General features: G+C 39.5%; 1 protein-coding gene across 1 annotated transcript; it reads left to right on the forward strand.

Annotated features, from left to right (window-relative positions):
* The first annotated feature begins 12,730 nt into the window (after positions 1-12,730).
* Positions 12,731-26,322, forward strand: PSMA1 (proteasome 20S subunit alpha 1). The gene is made up of 10 exons (XM_079787544.1): positions 12,731-12,839; positions 14,386-14,430; positions 14,699-14,800; positions 14,926-15,029; positions 16,820-16,908; positions 17,502-17,572; positions 17,704-17,833; positions 18,999-19,078; positions 24,751-24,861; positions 25,941-26,322. The coding sequence occupies exons 1-10, from the start codon at positions 12,837-12,839 to the stop codon at positions 25,995-25,997; spliced, it is 792 nt and encodes a 263-aa protein (XP_079643670.1). The 5' UTR covers positions 12,731-12,836; the 3' UTR covers positions 25,998-26,322.
* Positions 26,323-27,450: the final 1,128 nt, after the last annotated feature.

Consider the following 27,450-nt stretch of genomic DNA (forward strand, 5'->3'; position numbering starts at 1 on the left):
ATTTTGAGATAATTTCTGTATATGGCATAAGAAAGGGAGTCTAAATTCATGTAATTTATTTTATGCTCTTAAAAACACTATTCTGAGTGGGAATCCATGGGCTTCACCAGACTGCCAAGGCGGTCCCTGGCACAGAAAAAGAGAGAAATCTTTGCTGGAAAGTGGGACTATTTACCCTTACTTCTCTGGGCCTCAGTTTCCTCCTCTGTACAATTTGTGGGTAGGATTGAATTGGGAAGTTCCTTCCAGTTCTATGGTGCCCTTTACTGTGCAGGGACATTATGGGTGGAGAGCAATGACTCTTTTCTGAAGAAAATGCCTCCTGTCTATGACACAAGCGGTTTCTGTTTTTTGTTTGTATATTTGTTTTTTAAGGAAGCCATTGTCTGGCATAGGGAGGGCTCAGCCAGAGTTCTGTGAAGTGTTTAGGAACTAGAGGTGACACAATAGGGAAAGGAAATGTTTTCTATTGAAAAGCAGTCAATTGCCTTCAACAAGTTGCTAACAAACTGGGAAAAGATTTTTTTTCTGGTTTCAGCTGAATGCCAGCTTTTGGAAGGTACATAGAGTGAGCCAGATGAATGGGTGACAGACACCCCCAAATGAAAGGAGGGATTGTTTATACAAAGTTAGCAGGAGGGAAGATGACTAAACCATCACTAAAGTCATCAAAGGGGAACAAAAATCAGGAAAATACAATCAAATCTTTACGATTGTAATTTAAAAGGTACTTTTACAATTGTTATTTTATAATATTTACTTTTTTTTCTTAGCTTTTAAATATGGTATGACCGGTTTTAAATATATACTGGTTAGGTCTCTTTCAAAATTAAATGAGTATGAGATAAATCAATGGCATTTTTAAAGGCTTTAGCATCAAAATCTATAAGTTATTTGATTATTGTATGCATTGTAATTTTTCCTGGAATCTATTTCTACACAGTGGAACTGACAATAATAATTATAAAAAGAAAGCTAAAATGTTTGCAAAAAATTCTATTAAATATGGAGTTTAAAAGGACTATGGGATATTCTCCTGAGGTTTGTAAGTTATCTACACTGATGCATAGACCAAGCTAAATTCTCCACGGTTTGCAAATCTTGCAAGCCACGTGTTAACATCCTTTTAAATTAACAGTATCACTCCCTTATCAATGGGGGTGGGGGTGGGGGAGGAGTCCTTATGGGCTCAAAAGTTAGGACTTCTACTTTTCTTCTCCCAGCACCTTTTCCTCAGGCTTTACCCCCTTCCAAGAAGCACCCACAATGTGGGGGGGGGGGGGGGGGGGGGCGGGGAGGAGTATATAAGTAGAGAGGAAGAAGAGTCAGAGTTCGAGAGCCCTGCCAATTAGTCAAAGGTCAGCACGGAAGAGACCCTCTGTGGGGACCAGGAAGCTGAATTTCTCCTGAGCCAGCTGAACTGGATGGCAGCCAATTTCTAGCTCCTTCCTGGGCCTGCATGGAGCTCCCCACAGTTTTGTGTGGCCCTGCATCGAGACAAAAATGCTCTGTAGAAATAGGGCCTAGTTTCACCTTTTTATACGTGAACAGATCAAGCAGAGGGTCAAGGGACAGAGGACAGAGAGGACCAAACTGGTATTTGCTGTGTCAAAACTGACAGGCTTATTTGGAAAGATTGAAACTAAGTAAAGACTTCTTATTAACATAGGACTAGAGTTGTGAAATCTGGTCAAAGGGTTTTATGCAAGGATGCCATATATATATATGTATATGTATATGTATATGTATATATATATATATATATATATATATATATATATACTCTCTCGTAGTGATATATATATATATATATATATATATATATATACTCTCTCGTAGTGATAGAAAAAAGTAGAGAAACATACAACATTTTAATTAGGGGAAAAAACTGTTATTTTTCATAAATTCATAACATTTCTCATGCCAGCAATTTTCTTTTGACTCTAAAACATGGGAATGGTACTCCCAAGTTTTTGCCCCCTCCTCAAAAATTATTTTCATAGAAATAAAAACACACATTTTTTAAAAAGTACTTTAAACTGACACTAGATGACTTATTCTAAAACAATCTTCCCCTTTAATTGAGCTTTTCTTCAGATTTCCCAAGAGGAAAAGTTGACGTCTAACTTCATGTGTTAGTTCCTTTTTTGGTTTTATAAATTTTTTCTCATATTTACTTTCTGGCAGAAGTATTTTATTGTTCTGTGAAAATCCGATTGCAATCCATCAGATATCAGTTATCAGTAAGGGGTTATTAATAATAAGATAATACTTTTAAGGTAATAAGTTATAAGTAAGGTAATGTGTAAAACTGTAAAAGAGACATTTATGTCCAGAAATGATAGACCTTTATACTCTTTTTGCATTTAGGTAATCTCAGCCTATTTTTTGGAAATGTGCATTGAGCCGTAAGTGTGTTTTTCACAAGAGAAAAAAAAAATCCCAAGGACTGGGTCCAACTGGGAAAAATGTTACCCAAGGTGGCATGAGACAGCTAGTTGAAGAGTCCCAATTTTCATCATACTAGTTGCAAGGAGAAAAGGTCATGGCACAGAAGACAACCTTATATGTTTGTGGGCTAGGCAATTGCAGAGAAACAAGTGGTGAAGCTGCAGCCAAGGGAGTGAAGATCTGAACAGAGCTAGTCAGGTGGAGAGGGTCAAGGGAAGAGTTTCAGTTCTGAAGCTGGCGCCAGAGGGCCCCTTTTTCGTTGGCTGCTGAGAGTTTCTGCTGCTTGGAGTTGCTACCTGGCACTCCAGGCTAAACACTGCAAGTCAACAGATATATCGGGTTTACTTTTATTCTCTCTTTTATATACTTTCTTTTCATCTCGGTGCTACGTGATTTTTCATCCTTTCATTCTTCCTCCCTTGGTCCCTGTTTTTAAGCTCCATTCTCTACAGTTCTAGGTTCCTTTGCGTTTTTTATTTTGTTTTCTTTAAGGGCTCTATAAAAGCTAGCACTTTTGCTGTGTTGTATTTTTTTTTTCTTTGTTCATGTAGTCTGATCTGGAAACCAGGACTTTATGTTGGCTTGGATTTCTCAGGTCTCTAATCAACTCTGGAAAGTGGAATAGCTTGGCAACAGACATAATAATAATAATTAAAAATAACAGCAAGCATAAAACGAAGAAATGAGACTCAAAAATAAGAAGGAAAGTGATAGAGAATCATAGACTTTCATCTGAAAATATCTGTTCTGGCCAACTGAGAAGCCCCATTGCTAATCAGTTAATAACATCTCTCTATGTGCAGAAAAGTAAAAATATAGGAAAATTTTGCCTTTAAGTGTAAAATTTGCTTTGTGTATTCTCTTCTGATGAAATTCCCACATACAAGCAAACCTTTGAAAACCCAAGATGAAAACAATGGCTGCCACTAGTAAGATTTCCAACGGCACTTTTAAAACATAGAGCAGATTTGTTTTTCTGCCACAACTATTTCAGAGAAGTTCTCACTTAATTTTGTGCATGGTCACTTTATATCTCCCATATACATTCTCTTTTGCTGAATCAAAATCTTGTCAATGAGTTATTTTAAAAAATACTCTTTGAAATTACCCACACCCTAAACAGCAGTTCTGCTGTGTGTATACAAATGCTCTGGAAAGGCACAAGTCAGGTATTGGGTGTAGGCACAGGACAAACCGCATGGTCTGCCTTGGCAGCCCTGTCCTCACCTGCAAGCTGCCCACACACACTCCCTTCCAAACGGTGCTCCTCTGATGCCAATTGGCTGACTGAGCTACTTTGGGAGAAAGCCTATGGGAGGGGAGGCGAGAGGTGGTGTGGATAAATATTTTATAAACTAAACTTCAAGTTTAAAACTTGATTTACCCTTCCAATAAAATGCACACTGGAAGTCCCATCTCTTCTTAAAAACCTTGGACATTGAAGAGTTAAGGGGGTATGGAAGCTGGTGTAGCCTGGGGCTGTCATCCAAGGCCAGCTCGAAAGGCAGCAGGAAGGGTTTGGTTCTGGCTAGGCTACAGACAGGCCATCTGGATGCAGGGAAGGCCTAGAATGCCAGAAACAGCTTTTCTTTTTGGTGTTAGGCTTCATTAAGTTCAGCCTGGGGAGAGTCTTTTTGGTTTGAGACCCAAACTGAGAGTCTTCTTTGAACAGGGATTCTGATATTTTGAACTTCATATAAAACATACTCATTAAATATATTCTTTTGGTTAAAAAAAGTTATAAAAAAGCAATGTACACAATTCAACATATTTTAAAATGATATAGATCAGAGTCACTAGACTTATAAATATAAAAATAAAAACCTATGTGTAGTCTTTAAAGAATTTTGCTAGTAATAGATATATCTGGATATGTTGTCTGGAAAAAAAAATTTGTTTTTTATCCTGTGCCACTCTGTGACTCTTGTGAAGAATTATTTTATTGTATTTCCTAGAGTTCACTTGAAAGAGCAATTTTACCACATTTAAATTGCTTTTATGTCTTTAAAAGTACTTTTTTTCTTCATTTTTTGATTATATTTAATTATATTACATCTGGCATAATATTAACGTGGGCCCGTTGTAATTCCTTTCACAGGAAATTTTTCTTAACTAGAATTGGAAAAAAAAAGTCCTGCAGGGAAATTATAGCAACTTCCTACTCTATATCACTCATGAACATACAGTCTGTTTGGAAACCACCCTCTTTAAAAGATATGATCTATTCTTCTCTAGCTATAGCAGCCTGTGTTAGATTTGTATGTGTTATTCTTAACAATTAAAGGAAAGGTGAATGTAAATTCACTCGGACAAAACAAAGTAGGAAAGAGAATATTATCCTTAAGAGAATTCTTACCTTAAGGAAGAGAAAATGCACGTATCTTTCTGGGTGGGGAAGATGGGGAGGGGGGGGAGGCGAGTGAAGGACTTTTCTCTCTCCAAGTCATTAATTGCCACCTAGCAGCAGAGAAGGGAATTGCACACTTAACTTTGGATTTCAATTCTAGAAAACGTTGGTTTTAAAGGGCATATTTAAAAGGGCACTTTTATTATGACCAATATCTAAGGAATAATTAGCCTACTGGTAAACTAGGGATTTTTTTCGCTTTTGTAGTGATAAAAGAAAAAATACAACAAATGAAAAATTTTGCTTATTTATAAGATACTTTCCATCATAACATGTCTGTTCTTTTGTTTCTCTATGGTTACCCTTGCCACCTCAGCAATAGGCCAAAGGAAAAGACATTCTGAAGCCATGTAGACACTAAAAAAATGCTGGCTTTGGCCAGGAAAGGAAGAAATGCCTGTTTTTAATACAGAAAGCAGTTTCCCAAATAATCTCAGGGTGGATTTCTATAAAAATTAGATCAGAATATATCTTACGTTGCTAGGACAAAAAAGGTTGTTTATTTTTAAAATTATAAGACATCTTTTTATAAAGTATTAAATAATTTCCAGACCAAATGATTATTCAAATGTGTTAAGGAAGGGGATCCTTATTTCTAACTTCACCAATCATGTTTTTATTTTTGTAATAATCAGCCATACGCTTTAACGGAAAAAAGACCTCTATTATAGTGTTTCATAGATCTTGGCAGCTAAATAAAAATAAAAATTTCAAGAGATTAAAGCAATATTATTTAGAAGTATTTCACAAGTTAACAAGTTGAAAAAGAAGATTCCAAGCTGAAAAGTATAACTTATTTAAGACAACAGAAAGGCAGAGGAGTGGCCTCACTGTACACTTCTAGTCTGCCACTTTTTATCTAGATAAGTAATAGACATCACTACTGTATTGACTATATGAGTATATTATCACTAAGGCAGCCAGCAACATTTTACAAGACAAATACTGGTTTAAAAATAACAATAATAGCCAAAACCGGTTTGGCTCAGTGGATAGAGCGTCGGTCTGCGGACTGAAAGGTCCCAGGTTCGATTCCGGTCAAGGGCATGTACCTTGGTTGTGGGCACATCCCTAATAGGGGGTGTGCAGGAGGCAGCTGATCGATGTTTCTCTCTCATGGATGTTTCTGTCTCATCGATGTTTCTAACTCTCTGTCCCTCTCCCTTCCTCTCTGTAAAAAATCAATAAAATATATTAAAAAAATAACAATAATAGCCTGGCCGGTGTGGCTTAGTGGTTGAGCACCAACCTGTGAACCAGGAGGTCACGGTTTGATTCCTCATCAGGGCACATGCCTGGGTTGCAGGTTTGATCCCCAGTAGGGAGCGCGCAGGAGGCAGACGATCAATGATTCTCTCTCATCATTTATGCTTCTCTCTCCTCTCCTCTCTGAAATCAATAAAAATATATTAAAATAATAATCTATATATATAAAAGCCTAAGCGACCATTACAATTGGTCGACCAAACAACCAGTCGACCTGTCTCTATGACACACACTGACCACTGGGGGCAGATGCTCAATGCAGGAGCTGCCCCCTGGTGGTCAGTGAGCTCCCACAGCCAACCTCCCTGCAGTCCCTCCCCCAGCCACCAGCAGGCCCTGATCGGCCCCAATTGGGCCTGGGCGAGACAGCCCAGATGGGCCCTGATCTCTGGCCAGGCCGAGGGACCCCACCATGCACCAATTCGTGCACTGGGCCTCTAGTAACTAATAAATATTGAGTATTTACCATGTGCCAGGCAGTATGCTAATCACTTTAAATGAAAAGTTCATTTAGTCATCACAACAATCATAAAAGATTCTAGCCAATATTATTTCTAGTTTATAGGTTTAAGCAACAACAAAACACAGGTTCAGAAAGGTGAAATTAGTCATCAAAGGTCTTGGAGCTCATAAGTAACTAAGCTTAAATACAAACCCAGTTCTATCTTAATATCGAAGTTCCCAGCGGTTAATTCTTGGAACTCTTTTCTATCTGTTCTTTTTTAAAAATGCATTTTTATTGATTATTTAGAGAGCGAGAGGAAGGGAGATAGAGAGATAGAAACATTGATGTGAAACATCAATAGGCTACCTGCTGCACACTCTCTTCTGAGGATCGAGCCCGCAACCGGGGCATGTGCCCTGACCAGGAATCAAACCAGTGACCTCTTGGTTCATGGGTCGAAACTCAACCACTGAGCCACATCGGCTGGGCTCTTTTCTACCTATTCTCACCCTAGTCTCATGACTCTAAATAATATCTCTGCAATGATGACCTCCAATTTTGGGTCTCCAGCCTGAACCTCTCCACTGAATTCCAACACATATGCCAACTAATAGCTCCATATCTCCATTGAGATGTCTAATAGACATCCTAAACGTTTAATATACAAAACCATATTTATCTTTCCCCCAAAACCTGCTCTTCTTATCTCTCCTTTGTCACAGTTCATTGCAACTCCATTTTCTCAGGCCAAAAACATTAGTCATTTTGAAAGCTCTTTCTTTTACGTGCCACATACAATCCATTAGCAAAGTACTGTTGGCTCTGCCTTCAAAATATATCCAGAATCCAACTTCTTCCTACCATTTCACCATTACAACTCTGGTCCAAGTCATTGTCATCTCTCACGTGGATATATAATTGCCTTGATCTTGTTAGCATGCCTGGCTCCAGTCTGTTCTCAACATTATCATTTTTAATCCATTTCTTAAAAATATTTTTTTTATTGATTTCAGAGAGGAAGGGGGAGAGATAGAAACATCAATGATGAGAGAGAACCATTGATTGGCTACCTCCTGCACGCCCCCCACTGGGAAATGAGCCCACAACCCGGGCATGTGCCCTTGACCAGAATCAAACCTGGGACCCTTCAGTCCCCAGGCGGAAGCTCTATCCAATGAGCCAAACCAGCCAGGTCTTTAATCCATTTTTAAAGGATTATCTACCTCAAGATAATCCTTTAAAAATATCAGTCAGGACATTTCTCGTTTTAGAACCCTCTAGTGGCTTTCTATCTCACTCAGAGTCAAAGTGACCTAAAGGCCCTATACTACCTGCACCCCTCTCCAGCCCATTTCCTCTCTGATTTCATCCAATAATAATCTTCTTTGGGAATTTTGTCTGTTTTGTTTACTGAGGTATTCTTAGCATATCTTAGTAATAATGCTTGGCATATAGTAAGGTGGTTAATAAATATTTGTTGAATGAATGAGAATTATCTAACTCTAAAGTATATCCTGTTCATGATTTCCTTCTACGCATACATTGGTGGCTCTGAATTAAATTTGGTTGGCTGGACTCTCTTCAAAGTGGCTCTTATATCAAAGTTTCACTTTTGGACCAACAGACGAGACATTTGGTCTCCTGGGGTTTTAGTGGCTTTCATTCCTTTAAGCATGAGTTGGCCCAGGGTACACCCTGATTCTTATACAGTAGTTACAAAATTGATAAATAAGGGTATTTTGCAGGAAGAATAAGCCAGAAAAGCAGCACTGCTTCTATCATTTAGAGGCTATTGTTTGTTACTTCTGGATTTTTAAAAATTAAATAAAAATACATTCTAAGAAGAGCCAAGTTAAAATTTTCACATGGACATGTAATATTCATTATTACTCAACTATCTAGATGACATTCTGTAACAATTGCTTAATTTCTGGAAAAATATTTCTAAACAACTTCAGTATGCCAATAGCTTTTGTACAGGCCTCTCTTTTGGTCACACACTGAGGGAATAAGGTGGGAGTGGATACAAACAAGGCTAGCTTTAGACTAGAGTGAGCTATCTAAAGGCTATCAAATGTTAATTAAATAAATTATGATCCACTTATATGATGGAATACCTTACTATTATGCAGATATTTAAAAGCATGTGACATGAAGAAACATTTGTGGTATAATGTTTAAATTAAAGAGTAGATTAAAATAAGCATATATATTTTGATACAAATTTTTGTGGCAGTTTATTTTGTTGAGATATTAATTCTACATGTTCTCTATTCCCCCGCCCCTCGCCCCCATCCAAGCAGGTATCTGGATCTCAGGTTTTTATAAGGCAAAAATCAAAAGCTGCTTGGAGACAACATAAGCTCTCCTTGTCTTTTGAAATGAGAGGAATGCCTTTAAGGGTGAGGTAGAAGAGAGGTTTAGAAGTCTGTAGCCCATTGGTTAAGTGAACAGCTAAGACTTCTGGTTAGCTCTGTGACAGAGCAGAGGATGGTGGCACAACCCCAGAGATGAAGGCTGCACCTGGGTGCAGGGGCTGCCAGATTCACTCACTTGATTCCAGACTGTTGAATTCCAACGATGGGAAAGGAATATTGGAGTCATCAGACCTGAAGGGAAGATGGCACATAAAAGGGAATTTCAGCAGTAAATCAATGTGTAAAGGTGATCAAATAATTTTAGGTAATCCCAGATATTTCCACAATGATTATGGCCCTAGTAACTTTGTACAATCCTATATGGAGAGGAAATGCTCAATAATAATAGAGATTTAGTTTCCACCAGCATGGCAGGATGATAGCTCAGGGTTAGATTCAAGTTGATATAAAGAAATGCAGTCTTTCTTTCTATGGAGAAAGAGTCTCACCCACAATGTATATACAGACAATATATTACAAATTATAAATACTGGAAAATATATTCTCAGGATAATTTCCTTCCATTCTTTAAGGAGATATTGTTGTAAGGGGGAAAAAAATCACTAAAATTTTAACTGTGATTTCCTCTACCTATTGGATGACAGGATTATTCCTCATATGGTGCATTTGAAAAAATAAATGTATATTCCTTTTATAATGGAAAAGAATTATAAGAACAACTGCAAACTGATTTTTTTCTTAGATATCTGAGCAGGTACAAAACAGGGAAGGGCATATATCATAATCTTAGGTTCTATTTTCCAGCTGTTTTAGACCTACTAATATTGTTCCTAGAAGCATAATATACACTAAACATCAAGAAAAGATAACAGGGTTTTCTCATATTAAAAAAAAGTATTAGAGACCACCTGCACACTGTAAAAATATAAAATATTATTGTATCCGTCAGAGTGCCAGCAAGAAACAGATGGCACACTCAAAAGGGGCTACTGAAGGGAGTATAATCAGAATGTGGGTAGGAAAATAGCAAGAGATGATGCCATACCACTGCCAACCTGGTGCCAACATGGAGAGAGAAGGGGTAATAAATACTTTATCTCCTACTGCCTTCTGATCTCCTGTTGGCACCCTCTATCAGCTGAGCTTAACCAGAAGCCAGAGAGGAAGGGACATTGCTGCTGTAATCCTTAAAGGGTGAAGTAGATACATAGAGGTAACAGAGAATATCTAGCATGGTCACATTAAAGTGCAAGCAATTCTACAATTTTACTGTAAATATTTTCAAATTTAAAAATTCTACTAGAAGAGTACTAAAAACAACAAGTTTTAGATATCAATCTTTGGTACCATGCAATGTATGGATTAAAATATTCATTATATAGTATTTTTATAATAGTGGAGACTTGGAAATAATCTAATTGCCACCCATAATTAAGTAATTTATTAGATTTCTACACAAGGGAATACTATGCAACTGTTGAAAACAATACAGATCATTACTTATATATAGGAAAAGATGGCCGTCCACTTTGGCTCAGTGGATAGAGCGTCGGCCTGTGGACTGAAAGGTCCCGGGTTTGATTCCGGTCAAGGGCACATGCCCGGGTTGTGGGCTCGATCCGCAGTAGGGGGAGTGCAGGAGGCAGCCGATGAATGATTCTCTCTCATCATTGATGTTTCTATCTCTCTCTCCCTCTCTGAAATCAATAAAAATATATTTAAAAACAAACAAACAAACAAACAAACAAACAAACAAGAATGCACAATTTCCAAAAAAGAAAAGACGGCCATACTTTTTAAGTGTACTATTCATTCAGTAATACTCATTAAGCAGTTAGTATGTGCCAGGCATTGTGCTAGGTGCTGGAGAAACAAAAGAGAAAAATCTGTTAATTTAAATCTGTTATTTTAATCCACTAAATTAACAGTGATTTTTAAAAAATGACAACTAATATTGTTGAATTTAAGGAGGAGGACACTCATGTACTATTGTTCAGAGTAAATTGGTAAAACATTTCTGGAGGGCAATGAGCACTTTTTATCAGAAGCCTTAGAAATACCATTTCATTTGACTCTGCAATTCCATTTTTATGAATTTACTAGAGGCCCGATGCACGAAATTCGTGCAAGAGTAGGCCTTCCTTCCCCTGGCTGCCAGCATTGGCTTCCCTCTGGCACCCGGGACCCAGGCTTCCCATAGAGGGAGGCACTGCCCACCCGCTGCAGCCCATTGGTCAGTGGCCTGGGCCTCCTTCTGTGGGTCGATCATGGGATGATAGCCAGGCCCCCAATCAATTGCATCACTCCCGCCTTGGCTGGCCTGATGCCAGTGGGTGTCATAGCGTGATCCCGGATGGTCATCCAGATGGTCGTCTGGGTGGCCGTTCTGCTGTTCGGTTGTTTGGTCGATTTGCATATTAAGCTTTTATTATACAGGATTCTAAAGAAGGGAACAGAGATGTACATGAAAAAAATATATCAAACAGCTCATAAATAAGTTGCTTGGGAGAAGGGGTACTTAAATATTAAATAGAGACTTCGGTAAATAAAATATATGGACATAAGGCGGAATACTAGGAAGCTGTGTTTAACCTGGAAAATGTTTAACATGGAAAAATGTCCAAAATATACGTGAAAGTGTTTAAAAGAGTGATACTCAATTGTCCCAAACTTGAACAAATAACTTAAGTGATCTGAGTGTTACTTCATCTTCAAAGCTCACATCCTAAGGATCCTTTCCTTTTTTAAATTATATTTTTATTGATCTCAGAGAGGAAGGGAGAGAGAGAAACATCAATGATGAGAGAGAATCATTGATCAGCTGCCTCCTGCACACACCACACTGGGGATCTACTGGGAATCGAACCATGACCTCCTGGTTCATAGGTGGATACTCAACCACTGAGCCATACCAGCCAGACCTCCTTAAGGATCCTTCCAACTCCTACCTGAGTCTAGGCACTCATCCTTTCTTCATTATAAAGAAAATAAGTCATCGTTGGCAGTCGGTAGATGTTAGGTTGCCAAATGCTTGCAGTGTCCTCAACTATTTAATCTTAGGGACTTATTAATGCTCTCAAAAAAGAAAATACGTATTTCTGAAGAAAGTGTCCATTTTTTTCTCAGTGACCTCATCAATCAGGAACCAGGCTTGGTTTGGGGGCGGGGGAGGGGGGGGGGAGCGGGAGCGCACAGAAAGACATTAATGCCCTCAAAAAGTTCAGTCTGGTGGGAGGAAACCAATAATAATGACGATGACCAATGACAACAGGCCTTGACAGATGCGTTCTCCTTTTGGATTCCAACGTGGAAAGAAAAGCATGTACACAGACAACATACTCCAGTCAGAGGATTGCGGTTGACCCAGAAGACGGGCCATTGTTTTGTGGCCTTTCTCGTGGCAGTCTCGTTCTTCTCCCAGTCACACAACCCACCAACTCTCTGTGGATGGTAAACTGAGAGGTTGAGCTGCACACTCCATCACCCGAGTCGCAGCGGTCTTCCCGAGCGATGTCCGGGGCATCCGGCCGGGCCAGTGAGAAACTGGAGGTATCTGCAACACACAGGTAAATCGCGAGGATGGAGGCAGCGTAACTTGGTACTGGCCGCCCAGCAGCTCTTCGGGGGCCGCGGACCCTCCGGCCCGGGATTTCCCGCCAATCTCAGGGCCACCTTCTCCGAGGCCCCGCCCACCTCCGAACGTCAGCGCCCCGAGGGCGGGGAAGCGTTGGGAGCCGATCGATGTCTCTGGGATAGAATGCTCGGCCCTGCGCCTCTGCCGTCAAAATGACGTAGGCTTCCCTGCAGATCGCCGAGCGGTAGTTTCGGCAGCGCTCCTGGATCGGCAGCTTTGCAGGAGGAGCGGGCAGCCAAGGGCCGCGTCGGAACCATGGTGCGTTGGATTCCAAGCCTGGGGAGGGTTGGGGCAGAGGTCCGCTAACTGGCCGGTGACGAGCCGCGTCTCCAGTCAATTCTTAGCGGGGCCGGGGGCCACGGGGCGCGGAAACCAGAGACGACGCGAGGGTTCGGGCAGTGATTCAGCATCTCCGGCCTGGCCGGGAGAGGGGCGGTCGGGAGTCGGGGCGGCCTTTATCCCGGGTTTGTTTCACTTTCTGCCGGGCCTCAGACGCTACTTCCTCCGTGAACTAGCCTAGTTCGCCCTTCAAATTCAGTGTAGTAGATACTTAGCAGCAGTACTGAGTGGTCCCTCGTGCTCTGCGTGGGGGGGAAAAGGGAGGAGAAAACAGGGATTTGAGTTGGAGGCCTCCTGGTACTGCTATTGCGGACTTGACCCCAGGGTTTGGGTTCCGGTACCGCGTGCATTTTCCTGCTGTGTCCATCTAATTGCCCTCTCCCCTAGAACTCCAGGAGAAAAGGCCATTTTCAGTCACATTGTCCAGTCACCTAGTTTTACAGATGAGTAAACCAAGGCTGAGAGGAGGAGATGTGATGTTATCAGGATTACAACATGGGTCTCGGGGCTTCCAGTATTCAACCTGTTCACCCGCATGATTATTCTCTCAAGGACTGTTCTGGTAGACTTCCTTTTAATACCGTCATTAAAGCAGTCATGGTTCTGTCGCTGTAGCTATTTGTGTCCACTTCTACCTTCCTGAGGACACTTTTGTGTTCATTCATTCAATAGGAATGTCTGTACCTACAAGGCACTATTTTAAGTATGGTGAGCATTCAAAGATAGAATAGACATGCCCCTACTCATAATATAAGGAAGAAAGGATGTGAGGTAAAAAACTGGTGGGAGTATGTGTTGGGGGAATGTTGGAAGAAAAGATGGAGTAACTTCAAGAGATAGACCTTTGAGCTAAATTTTCAAAAAGGAATGCTTTTGATTATTTATTAAAGCTGGTATAAGGGTAGAACATAAGCAAAGATATGAAGGAAAGTTGACACACATGAACTTATGTAATTGACTGAACCCAAAAGGAGTGCTATGGTCTTTGGTAGGATTGGAAGTTGGGAAGATAGGACCCATCTAGATCTGCTTCCTCCCTCCCCCACTCGCTCATGGTATATGTAGAATTGGCTTGCAACTAAGTACAGACAGTAGTAATCTTACAATAAGATTGTATTAACAGCATTGTATTAATGTTGAATGGGAACAGATGGGAAAACTTTTTACAAAATATATTTTTATTGCTTTCAGAGATTAAGGGGGAGAGAGAGATAGAAACATCAATGTTGAGAGAGAGTCATTGATCAGCTGCCTCCTGCATGCCCCACACTGGGATTGAGCCTGCAATCCCAGCATGTGCCTGGCTGGCAATCGAACCGTGACCTTCTGGTTCATAGGTCAGTGCTCAACTACTGAGCCACACCAGCTGGACAGGAAAACATTTTTTTCTTTAATAATAGAGCTAGTTAAGAGTTGGGATTTGTAATGTTCTTATATTAATAGGTCTGTTTTCTTTTACTTTCAGTTTCGCAACCAGTATGACAATGATGTCACTGTTTGGAGCCCTCAGGTAAATGTTTTATACAATTTCTATGAAGTGGCTTTTGGTGGCTGCAGTATGTTTAGAAACTCAAGAGATTGTAGGCTGTGAGAAAATGGGATAGAATAACTTTGGACATTCCTGGGCCCTAAATTTATCATTAAAATAGGTTTTCTGGTTTAAAAATAATCATTTGAGATTTAACTATGCTCACCTGAGATTTGGGAACTCTAATTTTAAATTTATAAAAGAATCTTGTAAGATGACTCTTAAGATATTTTGTTATTTTTTTCTTTAGGGCAGGATTCATCAAATTGAATATGCAATGGAAGCTGTCAAACAAGGTTCAGCCACAGTTGGTCTGAAATCAAAAACCCATGCAGTATTGGTTGCATTGAAGGTAAGTAAATAAAGCAATAAGTGTATCTTCCTCGTTTAGAAAAACAGGACTATCAAGCGTAAGTTTCACTGTATAGATAATAAAATTTTAAACTTGTTTGTATGTTTTATAATGTCTATATTTAGAGAGCACAGTCAGAGCTTGCCGCTCATCAGAAAAAAATTCTCCATGTTGACAACCATATTGGTATTTCAATTGCGGGACTTACTGCTGATGCTAGACTGCTATGGTGAGTATGATCATGAAAAGCAACATCCCTTTTGATTTATCATTGATTTCATTTCTAGAGAAGAACAAGTTAAGATATGTTAGAGAGTTCTCTACCAGCGTATTTATAAGTTATGATTGTGAATACCTTAGTGGATTTGGGCTCAGTTATTAAGTATTCCATTTCTTGATTCCTATAATAGTAACAAATAGAATTAAGCATATTAGCACATTTGAGAAATCCCTGAATAATGTGAAACTTAGTAACTCAGTGTATATTGTTTGAGATGATGTTTTGTCTAAGAAGAGCTTGACAACTTTTGTCTGATTTCTGAGAAATAGCCGAACTACCCTTGCTTTCTTTAATACACCAGAATTTATTTTTTGAAAAACTTTTACTTCGTAGTATACACAGGTGAATCGGATATAGATCTATAATGAAAGGTAGAAAGTGGAGAGCAATAGGTAGATGTTTGTGGGAGTCCAAAGGAAATGAAAATTATTTCTAGTTGAAAGGCATTATGTAAATGAAGAGCTAGGGCTTTGAAATCACACAGAATGAGTTTACTTCCCGCCTATACACTTAGTATCTGAGATTGGGCTAGTTGTTTAAACTCTCAGTTTTTTTAGTATTATTTTTTTCAAGGTTATTGTTAAGGAGCCTAATATGTAGAGCACTTAACAGTACCTTCAGGTAATATGTGAGTGTGTGTATTGGGATATGGGAGGTAATAAGCCAAAACTAATATGTTTAAGTCTGTGACTTAAATAGGGAAGAAAGAATATAACCACTAAGGGGAAATAGTAATGCTAATGTTTAAGATTTGTAAGTTATCCAGGTATCTGTTCTATAGTGACAACATTATTGATTTCTGGCAGTTCTTGAAAATGTAAAATATATTTCACTGTCAAACATTTTATTTAACCCAATCTGTCTAAAATATCATGTCAACATGTAATCAGTATAAAAACTACTGAGATATTTTACATTGTTTTTTATACTAAGTCTTTGAAATTTCATGTGTATTTAGTACTTATGATACATTTCAATTTAGACCATCTACTTTTTAAGTGTTCAGTAGTCACATGTGATTAGTACATGCAACATTGGGGCAGTGCAGTCTGAGACAGCCTTGGGAAGTGGACTTAAATAAAGTACTGAGCGAAGAGCTTGGTTCCTACAGTCAGCATTTAATCATCAGATGTGACATGCACACAAATTGGACAAAGCAACACAGAAAGAAAGGCGGATATCTGTTGTTTATCCTCTTGGCTTTTATAGTTAGGCATGAATTCCCTTTCCCCAATGTCAGACATGCTTGAATCTTGTCAGATTTAGCGGTGAGATTCAATAGTCAGGAACAAGTAACAGTATCTTAGTATGGATTCTATTTTTTGCAGTTGCTCTATTGGGGAAATTTTAGTTTTCAAGAAAAAACAGTAAACTTGTTCCTGGCTAAAGACAGAATTCAAGATAATCTTTTTGATAGTGGGAAGGATAAGAGAAGAGAGAATGTTCTTTTTCTCTCGCTCAGCCTTCTCTCTATTCTATAAAGTGCCCTGAAACAAAGGTTTTCTAAAGGAATATTTTAGTTGTGTGAGGGTTTTTGTTGTTGTGTTTTTAAACTTCATGTACTCCCCTACCCCCAGAGTTTGGTATAAAAACGCATCCTTCCATGTCTTTCTGGTTCACTTAATATGAATGTAATCCATGTAAGTGTTTGGAAGAAAGCAAAATGAAATCAAACTACTTAATTAGATTTGAATAACTCTGTGATTTGAAATTACTAATTTTTCTTGTTTCTTTTTTAGTAATTTTATGCGCCAGGAGTGTTTGGATTCCAGATTTGTATTTGACAGACCTCTTCCTGTGTCTCGTCTCGTAGCTCTAATTGGAAGCAGTATCCTTTTTATGTTAGAATTTTGGACATGAACTTGAAAGAATTTTGATAGTTAATCCTTTATGTTAGTTATTAGAAATATTGTAGTGTATAACATAGGTAATATTGCAGGAAAAGGTTAGTTTTCAATAACAATGTTTAAAATTTAGAAAGAGAAGTAGGGGAACTTTTACTATGGAAGAATGGGTTCTAAAATATGGAATTGGTTTGCTCTATCATTAGCCCTTATAAGCAATTGATATTTTGCAGACATAGATAAGTTCAATTTCAGTAAAACTAACCAAGAGGAGATTTAAACGTTGTTGTTGTTTTTTTGTTCTGGATGTCCTAAAAATATTCTTGACTGCTTATATCCAAAACAAATGAAATTCTCTTTATGAGAAGAAAACATTTTGTGAATAGTTGAACATTTTTTGGTGGATAGTTGAGCATTTTTTAAATAGTAGGCCAGAGAAATATTGCTCTGTTTTCTTCTTCCAATGGTAGATTATGCAGAAATTAAAAAAATCAAAGTTCTTTGTTAATAATGTTTAATTTGAAAAGAAAGATAGTATTTTATTTCTTGTTAGAACAGGCTCTTTAACTAGTTTAAGAGACCCAGATACCAACACAAAGATATGGCCGAAGACCATATGGTGTTGGACTGCTTATTGCTGGTTACGATGTAAGTTCACAGAGTATTTTTTACATTTTAATGATTTTTTAAAAACTGACTAGAAATTTTCTAATTTTTAGCTCAATGAAAATCATGAATTATGTGGTGTTTCTCCTCCCCCCCCCCCCCCCCATTTGTAGGATATGGGCCCTCATATTTTCCAAACCTGTCCGTCAGCTAACTATTTTGACTGCAGAGCTATGTCCATTGGAGCCCGTTCTCAATCAGCTCGTACTTACTTGGAGAGACATATGTCTGAGTTTATGGAGTGTAAGTGATTTTTATTTGCCCCCTCCAGTCTTTATATAATGAATTAACACAGCTTCCTAAATGAAGAAAACTACCAGTCTTACAGTAAGAATTTTTTAAAAAATTAAGCCTGTGAAGTGTTTATTATTTCTGTTATACATGCTAGTTGTTAGCCCTTCTAACTACCGCAGTAGTTACATTCACTAATAGGACTTTTTCAAATACAAATATGTGTCCCCAACCTTGAAGACTTGATTCAGTTGTTCTGAAGTGTGCCCCTAACACTGTTTGCAACTGTTACCTTCCTAGGCTCTGTTCTTGCTTTTAGCCACACAGACATTTCTGCATAAACAAGTAAAAACTCAGTGTAGCTGTAGGGAAGAAAGGTAAAAGATGTGAGATGGCCCTAGCTGGTTTGGCTTAGTGGATAGAGTGTCGACTGCGGACTGAAGGGTCCTGGGTTCAGTTCCACTCAGGGGCACGTGCCCGGATTGCGGGCTCGATCCCCATGCAGGAGACAGCTGGTCAATGATTCTCTCTCATCATTGATGTTTCTATCTCTCTCTCTCTCCCTCTCCCTTCCTCTCTGAAATCAATAAAAATATATTGTAAAAAATATGAGATGATAGGGCAGGTTTTCAAGTGCTTTGCTTATGCAAAGGTCTTGAATTTTAACACATGCTTTTTAAATCATTTATTGAGGTGATCATGTGGGTTTCCCCTTTCATTCTATTGTGGTATATTGCATTAGTTGACTTTGAATGTTAAACCATCTTTGCATTTCTGGGAGAAATCCCTCTTGGTCATAGTGTATAATATAAATTATATGTATAAGTGCTTATATAAACATATAAATGTTTCTAGATTCAGTTTGCTGTGTTTTGTTGAGTTTTTTTTGTCTATATTCTTAGGACAAATTGACCTGTAGTTTTATTCTCTTGTGATGTCTCTGTCTAGTTTTGCTACAAGCCTTTGAGCTTTACATTTGTGAATCAGGATTTTGATTTAGCTTAGCATAAGGAAAAGTCAAATTCAGTAACAAACCATGTGTCCTCACTAAATAAAACAATAATCAGCAATGTTATCATTACTAGAAGATTATAGGGCTAAACATTAAACTTTTGGCTGTTTTTATTGTGATATATTTAATGGAATTAAGAAATAATTGTTAATTTATTATATATAGGCAATTTGAATGAACTGGTTAAGCATGGTCTGCGTGCTTTAAGAGAGACACTTCCGGCAGAACAAGACCTAACTACAAAGGTAAATACCATGTTTTCCAATTGTAGATACTAACATTACAGTTTAATCATTAATTGCATAAATTTAAGTAATAGAGGAATGTATGCTTACAGTTCTTTATTTTGGGAGATGGTTGCCTTGGCTCATTCTTTTTTTTAAGCTTTTCATTTAGTGATCTGATTTTGAAATTATTTTTGAACTTTTTTTTTTTTTTTTTATAAAGCCAATAGGTCAGGTATAGAATGTTCTTTATTCTTTCAGTAGATGGGAGTATCTGTATATTACTAATTTAGTTGACAAATATATGTATTAAGCACATCCCACATGCAGGCACTAAACATTGAAAATATAGTAAGCACTAGAGGCCTGGCACATGAAATTTGGGCATGGATACGGTCCCTAGGCCTGGCCTGCGATCAGGGCCATCTTCTCTGGCTGCCAGCAGCTGGCCCTGCCGCCACCCACCCCCAGTTCCCTGTTCGCCATTGGGTGATCAGAACCTGCCGGCTGTGGGGAAGGACTGAGAAGTTGGCCGTTCCCGCCCCAGCCATGGGTCGCCCTCTGTGTGTGGGGTGAATGGCATGTCAGGGGCCTTGGCCTGGTGCTGCCCATGTCCTCGCCACCCACCCCTGGTTCCGTGTTCGCCATCGGGTGATGGGGGCCTGCTGGCCGAGGAAAGGGACCAAGAGGTGGTCAGTGCGCCTCTTAGTGACTGGTCGAGCAGTTGTTCTTGTCTTACTACCATTAGGGTCAATTTGCATATTACCTTTTTATTATCCTCTCTAATAAAATGGTAATATGCAAATTAACCATCACTCTGCTACATAAACCACGCCCACCAGCCAAGCCACACCCACCAGCCAATCAGGGCGAGTATGCAAATTAACCCCAATCCAAGATGGCTACAGCCACAGAGAGCAAGGTTTCCCAGGTAACAGAGCAAGCCAAGCTTTCCATAGCCGTTGCAGGGCTAAGCCTCCACTCAAGCTACAAAGTTTCAATTATAGAAGGTAAACAAATTCAAACAAATGGCGGCAGAATGGAGCTTGAGAGAGCAGGCCAGGGTTGCCGGCGGCAACAGGGAAAGCAAAGCTTTCCACACACCCTGGCCGGGCTCACCCGCTTAAGGCTACAAAGTTTCAATTGTAGAAGGTGAATTAACTGCCACAGAAATGGCTGCCGCCCCAGGCTACAAAGTTTCAATTGTAGAAGGAAAATAAATTCCAGATACCAGGGCCTCCCCTTGGGTTGCCAGGGGGCGTGGCCAGCCTGCAAACCACCACAGGCCCCTCGCTCAGGCCACCCCATGCCCCAAGGGAACCCCCACCCTGATCAGGGACACCCTTCAGGGCAAACCAGCTGGCCCCCACCCGTGCACCAGGCCTCTATCCTATCTAATAAAAAAGTAATATACAGATTGATCATCACTGCAACACACAATATAGCTGCCCCCATGTGGTCAAAGATCCTGCCCCCATGTGGACACAAGATGGCCACTACAAGATGGCCAGCAGGAGAGGGCAGTTGTGAGGCACCCGGCCTGCAAGGGAGGGCAGTTGTGAGGGACCAGGCCTGCAAGGGAGGGCAGTTGAGAGGGACCAGGCTTGCAAGGGAGGGCAGTTGGAGGTGATCCACCCTGCAGGAGAGGGCAGTTAGGGGTGACCAGGCTGGCAGAGGAGGGAAGTTGGGGGCAAACAGGCTGGCAGGGGAGCAGTTAAGCATCAACCAGGCTGGCAGCGGAGTGGTTAGGGGGTGGTCAGGCTGGCAGGCAGAAGCGGTTAGGGGCAATCAGGAAGGCAGGCAGGCAAGCAGTTGGGAGCCAGCAGTCCTGGATTGTGAGAGGGATGTCCCAGATTGGAGAGGGTACAGGCTGGGTTGAAGGACAACCCCCCGCCGTGCACGAATTTCGTGCACCGGGCTTCTAGTATAGGATAATAATACATCTTGGCTTTTATGACACCTATATCCAAGTGGCAGGAGATAGTGTACCCATAAGTTATGTAGTATATAGATAGTAACACTGTAGAAACAATGAAACAGGGTAAGAGGAGAAAGAATCACCAATTGGATGTAGGAAGGAGGTATGGTGGGTATAATTTAAAATAGGTGTCAAGGATGGCCTCACTCAGAAAGTGGAATGTGCCCTGCTCAGGGCACATATAAGAATCAACCAATGAATGAATAAATAAGTGGAACAACAAATCTCTATCTCTAAAAATCAATTTTAAAAGAAAGAAAGAGCCCAGCCAGTGGTTGAATGTCAGCCTATGACCCAGGAGGTCACGGTTCAATTTCTGGTCAGGGCACATGCCTGGGTTGTGGGCTCAATCCCCAGGGTGGGATTTGTAGGAGGCAGCTGATCAATGATTCTCATCATTGATGTCTCTCTTCCTCTCTGAAATCAATAAAAATATATTTAAAAAACAAAAAAGAAAGTGGAACTTGAGGAAAAGATCTAAAGGAAGTGAGTGAGTGAGCCATACAGATGACTAGAGCACGCTTATTCCAGGGAATGCAAGTGCAAGGGCCTTGGGTCCAGAATGTTTCTAGTATTCAAGACAAGGAGGCTGATAGTGTTCGAGTTAGTGATCAAGAAGAAGTGAAGAAAGGAAGTTAGGTAATGGATTGACTATGTCCTATGATAAGTACTTTGGACTATACTATGAGTAGGCTGTTAGAGTTTGATCAGAGGAACACCATGATTTGATTTAGGTTTTAAACGACTCTGGCTGCTATTTTGAGAACAGATTCTAGTGGGAGCATGGGTGGGAATATTTTTAAGACTGTTACAGTAATTCAGGTGAGAGATAGTTGCAGATTAGGCAGAGTCATAGAGTTTGAGATGATGAGAAGGGGTTCAACTTTGGGTATGTTTTGAAATTAGAGCTAAAAAGTTTGCTAACAATATGGTTGTGAGGGTGAGATGGGCGGGGGGATGTCTTAAAAGTTTGGGGCCCGGTAAAAGAAAGATATTTTTGATTTACTGAGAAGGATAAAAAAGGGGAAGAAATAGGTTTTGGGGTAGAAGTTGTGGAGGAAAATCAGAAAGTTAGTTTAGGACCTATAAAATTTGAAATGCCTATTGTTTGCCCATTTGGCTATACAGAGTAAGCAGTTATCAGATGAGCACCCCCGGGATTTTGGTGGAGAATGGTTTAGCCTGGAGTTACAAATCTTAGAGAAACTAGAGGCCCAATGCAAGAGTAGGCCTTTCTTCCCCCAGCCGGCACCGGCTTCCCTCTAGCACCAGGACCCGGGCTTCCCTCCGGCCACCAGCTTCATCCAGAAAGTCGTCTAGAAGGATGTCTGGTGTAATTAGCATATTACGCTTTTATTATTATAGATGGCTTTTAGAGACTGGACTGGATGAGATTGCTAAAGGAATTGAATAGTTAGACAAGAGGTTTGAAGACTGGGCCAAGGGCACTCTAACCTTTAGAGATTGAGAAGTGAGTAGGTATTAGAAAAAGGTCTGAAAAAGATGGCCAGGGAGGTAGGAGGAAAAATTGGAAAAAGAGGCATCCTTAAAAGCAAATGAAGAAACTATTTCAAGGAGGAGGAAATGAAAAATTGCTAATAGATCAAGGAAGATGTGGATTGAGAATTAATCATTAGGTTAGCAGTTATGTCTCTGGGGACTTGAGTAGACAATCTTAATGGTGTGGCAAAAGCCTGACAGGAATGGAATCAGGACAGAATGGGAGAAGAGGAATTGATGGACAGCTCTTTGAAGGGTATGAGAAATGGGATGGTGGCTAAAAGAGAAAAAAAGGAGTTTGGTTATTTTGTATTTTTTAAAAACCTTTTTATTGATTTTTTTTTTTTAAGAGAGGGAGAGAGATAGAAACATTGATGAAACATTGATTGGCTGCCTCCTGCATGCCCCCTACTGGGGATCAAGCCCACAAGCCCGGGCATGTGCCCTGATCTGGAATCGAACCAGTGACCTCTTGGTGCATGGGATGATGCTCAACCAAATGAGCCATACCAGCCAGGCTATTTTGGTTTTTTAAGATGGGAGAAATGATAGCATGTCGGCTGCATGAGAATAATTCAGTATAAAAGGAACTATATATGTACGGGAAATTTGAGAAAAACTGCTAGACCAATTTCTTTGAACAGTACACAGGTGGAAGGGTAGATCTTAGAGAAGAAATTGGATGATTCATTCACCGTAACAGGAAGGGAGAGAATGTAGGGACACAGATACAGGAAAGAGTGGATTCTGTAGGAGCTTGTGAATGTTCTCTTCTTAATTTGCTTTTATTTTCTCAGTGAAATAGCAAGGTTTTCATCTGTAAGGAGAATGGGGAATGGTAGAGTTATCCAAGAGAATGGGAGATTGGATGATCTAGGGACCTGTACAGCCCAATGCAGGAACCATTAAAGGCCTCCTTGAAGTTAATGATTATTTATTAAAGTGAGATCAGTCAGAATATTGTAAATCCATTTTGTTATAGTGGTTAGATAATTATTTAGTATGTATATGAAAACTTTATAGCCTGCATAATTTTTTCTAAAATAAATTTTCCTGTTAGAAAAATAATACTCTTTTTAAAAAAAATTAGGAGCCCTGGCCAGTGTGGCTCGGTTGGAGCATCATCCCATGCACTGGAAGGTCCCGGGTTTGATTCCTGTTCAGGGCACATACCTGGGTTGCAGGTTCAATCCTGGTCAGCGTGCATGCGAGAGGAAGGCCAATCAGTGTATCTCTCTCACATTGATGTTTCTCTCACTCTTTTTTTTCTCTCTCTCTCTCTTCCTCACTCTCTCTTTTCCCTCCTCCCCCTTCCTTCCTCTAAAAATCTAAAAATAAAAAAAAGTAGGGAAGTACATTAAATTTTAAAAGTTTGTTTAAAATGTCTATAATGCCATCACTTTTAAAAGTTGGGTATAGACTGGACATTTACAGTTTGGAAACGTTAGCTCAGGTATCTGGCTTCTTGATTTCATATTTTTACTGAATCATAGAAAATGGCCTTTATATCCATATGCCTACAATTTTCACTAAAATTTTAATTTACAGGAGCTATTTTGCAGTGCTTAGCATTCACTGAACATTTTAAGCATTGCTCTCTAATTTTTCCATGTAGAAAATAGTTGCAAGCCCCCACTATATTCAGCTCTTTAGATCCTAAAACTTACTGTTTCCTTGGTAAGAACCATCATGTCTTAACTTATATGAGAGATAAATTTGATTATTTCTTAGGAGTTAGGCTTACTTCCTAGCTAAGTGTTTTGCTCCCTCCCACTTGTCTGCAGCACATTTCTATTATGAGCCAATGTGCAAATTTTGAGTTTATTCATGATTAATCAAAAGTGAGTATTTAAATTGCAAATTACAAGGGCTTACTAGTTAAGTTTTATTCAAGTGCTATATAAATTTTTATTCTGCTTCCCCCCCCCCCAACATCTATAATCTATAATAATAAAAGGATAATATGCTAATTAGACCGGATGTCCTTCCTGACGAAGCCAGGGCTGGAGGGAAGCCAGCCCGGGTTCCGGGTGCCTGGGGGCAGCTGGAGGGAAGCCTGGGTCCCGAGTGCCAGAGGGAAGCTGGTAATGGTAGCCAGGAGAAGGAAGGCCTAATCTTGCACGAATTTTCATGCATCACGCCTCTAGTTTTATCAAAAGCATTTTTCAACCTAAATTCTCTCGATTTTTAAATTTTTACCTTTTCCTCTTCTCAGAATGTGTCCATTGGAATTGTTGGTAAAGACTTGGAGTTTACGATTTATGATGATGATGATGTGTCTCCATTCCTGGAAGGCCTTGAAGAAAGACCACAGAGAAAGGCACAGGTATATAACTGATCGTGACACAAGAGGCTTTAGTTCTATAGTAAACTGTTCCTTCTACAACTGTGTAAATCTACCATTTTTGTCTTTAATTATTGAGATAAGCTCATAATTCATATGGCAATAGGAAAACTAAGCTGAGTAAAGTAAAATACTGAGGGGGAATTGGTCTCCATAAACACAAAAAGGCTTGATTAGTTATATATTTTATATTTCTCACAATTCTGTGGGTTGACTGGGACTCAGCTAGATGTTCTTTTGCTGGTCTCACTTGGGTCTCGAACACATTGCAGTCTGTCCAAGATGGTTTTACTCATGTCTTTACTCACACTTTCTAGGTATCTTACAGAGACAGAAGGCTGGGCCCTCTGCTGGAATGGCTGGGCCTCTGCCCATGTAGTCTTGGGGCCTTTTCTTTCCCAATGGTCTCTTCAGCAGGGGTGGCAGCTCAGAGTTTACAAAGATTTAAAAGCTGCTAGGCATTCTTAAGACTGAGGCCCAGGACTGGCACAGTATCACTTCAGCACATTTTGTTGACTAAAGCAAGTCATAGGGCCAGCCAGGAGTCCATAGTAGTGGGAACAGAGATTAACTGGGGGCCAGCTTTGGAAACTAAGTTAGCTCTTCACAAATACTGAGAAAGGATCAAGACGTGTTGGTGAATCTCATATTAAATGTTGGTCTTTTATATTGGATATTTAGAATGCACATTTGCTATTTATATATGCTTTATTTGCTATTGAAAATAAAATGTCCTGTTCAGAAATTTCTTCTACAGCATTAGTTTCTTTTCATTTTGAAAGGGTATTGTTGGTATTTGGAGAAGCAAGATTTGCATTATTGAAACTGCTGTTGGAAGGCTTTTTATTCTTGAGCAAGATAAACTATGATAAAATGCTAGAATTGTTCAATGATGCTTAGGTTTTCAGAACTATAACACTATATCTATTTAAAAAACAATAACCTTTGTCTAGAAATTTCAACAGGACAATGAACTAAAACTGAAAACATACCTAACCCCTTTTTCTCATAGATTTCTTTATAATGTAATATTGCATATTTTCTTTTTTCTTCCTCTTAAGCCTGCTCAACCTGCTGATGAACCTGCAGAAAAGGCTGATGAACCAATGGAGCATTAAGTGATAATCCCCCAGTCCATATTTGTATTAGCAAATGTGTAAGAATGCAGGAACATGTACTGATGACAGAAATCTATACTTTGAACCAAAAGGTGCAGTGGTGGAATGGTATGTTTTAGGAATCAGTCCAGATGTGAGGTTTGGAATTGCAAGCAGCTTCACTGAAACCATATAATGGAATGCTTTTTTTTTTTTTTTTTTTTTGGAGCGGGTCTATATAATCATTTTCTAGAAAGTACAGTTGCCTTTACTAATGTTTTTATATGAAGAACATGGTGTCTTTCTGGTTTTAAATACAACTGTGAAATAAAATTGTTTCATCTGGTATATTGGTTTTTTGTTTGTTTTTTAAATAGTTTCAACTATATAAATAGTAGTCTGAGATTACATGTAGTCATTTACCATGTTTGTAAAATAAATTGCCTTATTTTTAGTGGTGGGGGAAAATAATACCTATTATCTATCACAGCCTTAAACCAATTTTCCAGTGTATGGACTGGCTGCATGAGAATTCATGGAGATTTGGTTTAGAATATTCACAGGTAAGTGGTGTGGGTTTTTTCCCAACCAACAGATGGCAGTAGTGATACCTCTGGTCTCATGTAGGGAATTTTTTGCAACAGTAACAAAAGGGAAATTTTAATCTGAAACCTTCATTTCTGCTTATCCCTCCCCAGCCACATTCTGGCATAATCTTTAGTCTGCTTTCCATTATCCTGTGAGCTATGTAGCAAGAAACAGTACTGCAAAAACAATTTTTATCTTTTAAGATTCATATCTTTCTGGAGGGAACTTGGACTTTAGACCTAATTTGAGTAATTAGCTGCTATTGGTTTTGGACAAGTTATTTAGCCCTAATTAAGAAAATACTTTGGCCCTGAGCAGTTTTTCTCAGTGGTTAGAGCGATGGCCCACAGACCAAAGGGTCACAGGTTCCATTCCTGGTTGAACAATTTGCATATTAGGCTTTTATTATATCGGTTATTATATAGGATGAGAAAAAATCATTGATAGGTTGCCTCCTACCCACCCCCTATTGGGGATCAAGCCTGCAACCCAGGCATGTGCTCTTGACTGGAATCGAACCTGTGACCCTTCAGTCTGCAAGCTGAGGCTCTATCCACTAAGCCAAACTGGCCAGGGCTGCCCAAAACTTAAAAGTGTTAGTAGGTTCAAATCTCTCTGTGAATTCTTGAGGGCAGAGTGATTAAGAAAAACTGGCAACCTTGTTTAGAGAAAGACCTCTGACTAAATATCGGAATGTATGAGATGTTGGTGTTGATTCTGGAGTAGCCTCAGGAGTCTGTCATTTGAACTTGGGATGAGGCCACAAGTACAATGTGGTGGCCATTTAAACAACAGTGATACTGTATCAAGCACATGTGACTTCCACAAACAAAATAATGCTGAATGAGTTGGAGTCCTCCCACATGCCTTCAGATTCAATTGGTGT

This window comes from Cnephaeus nilssonii (genome assembly GCF_951640355.1).
Source record: "Cnephaeus nilssonii genome assembly, chromosome: 13".
Lineage (NCBI taxonomy): Eukaryota > Metazoa > Chordata > Mammalia > Chiroptera > Vespertilionidae > Cnephaeus > Cnephaeus nilssonii.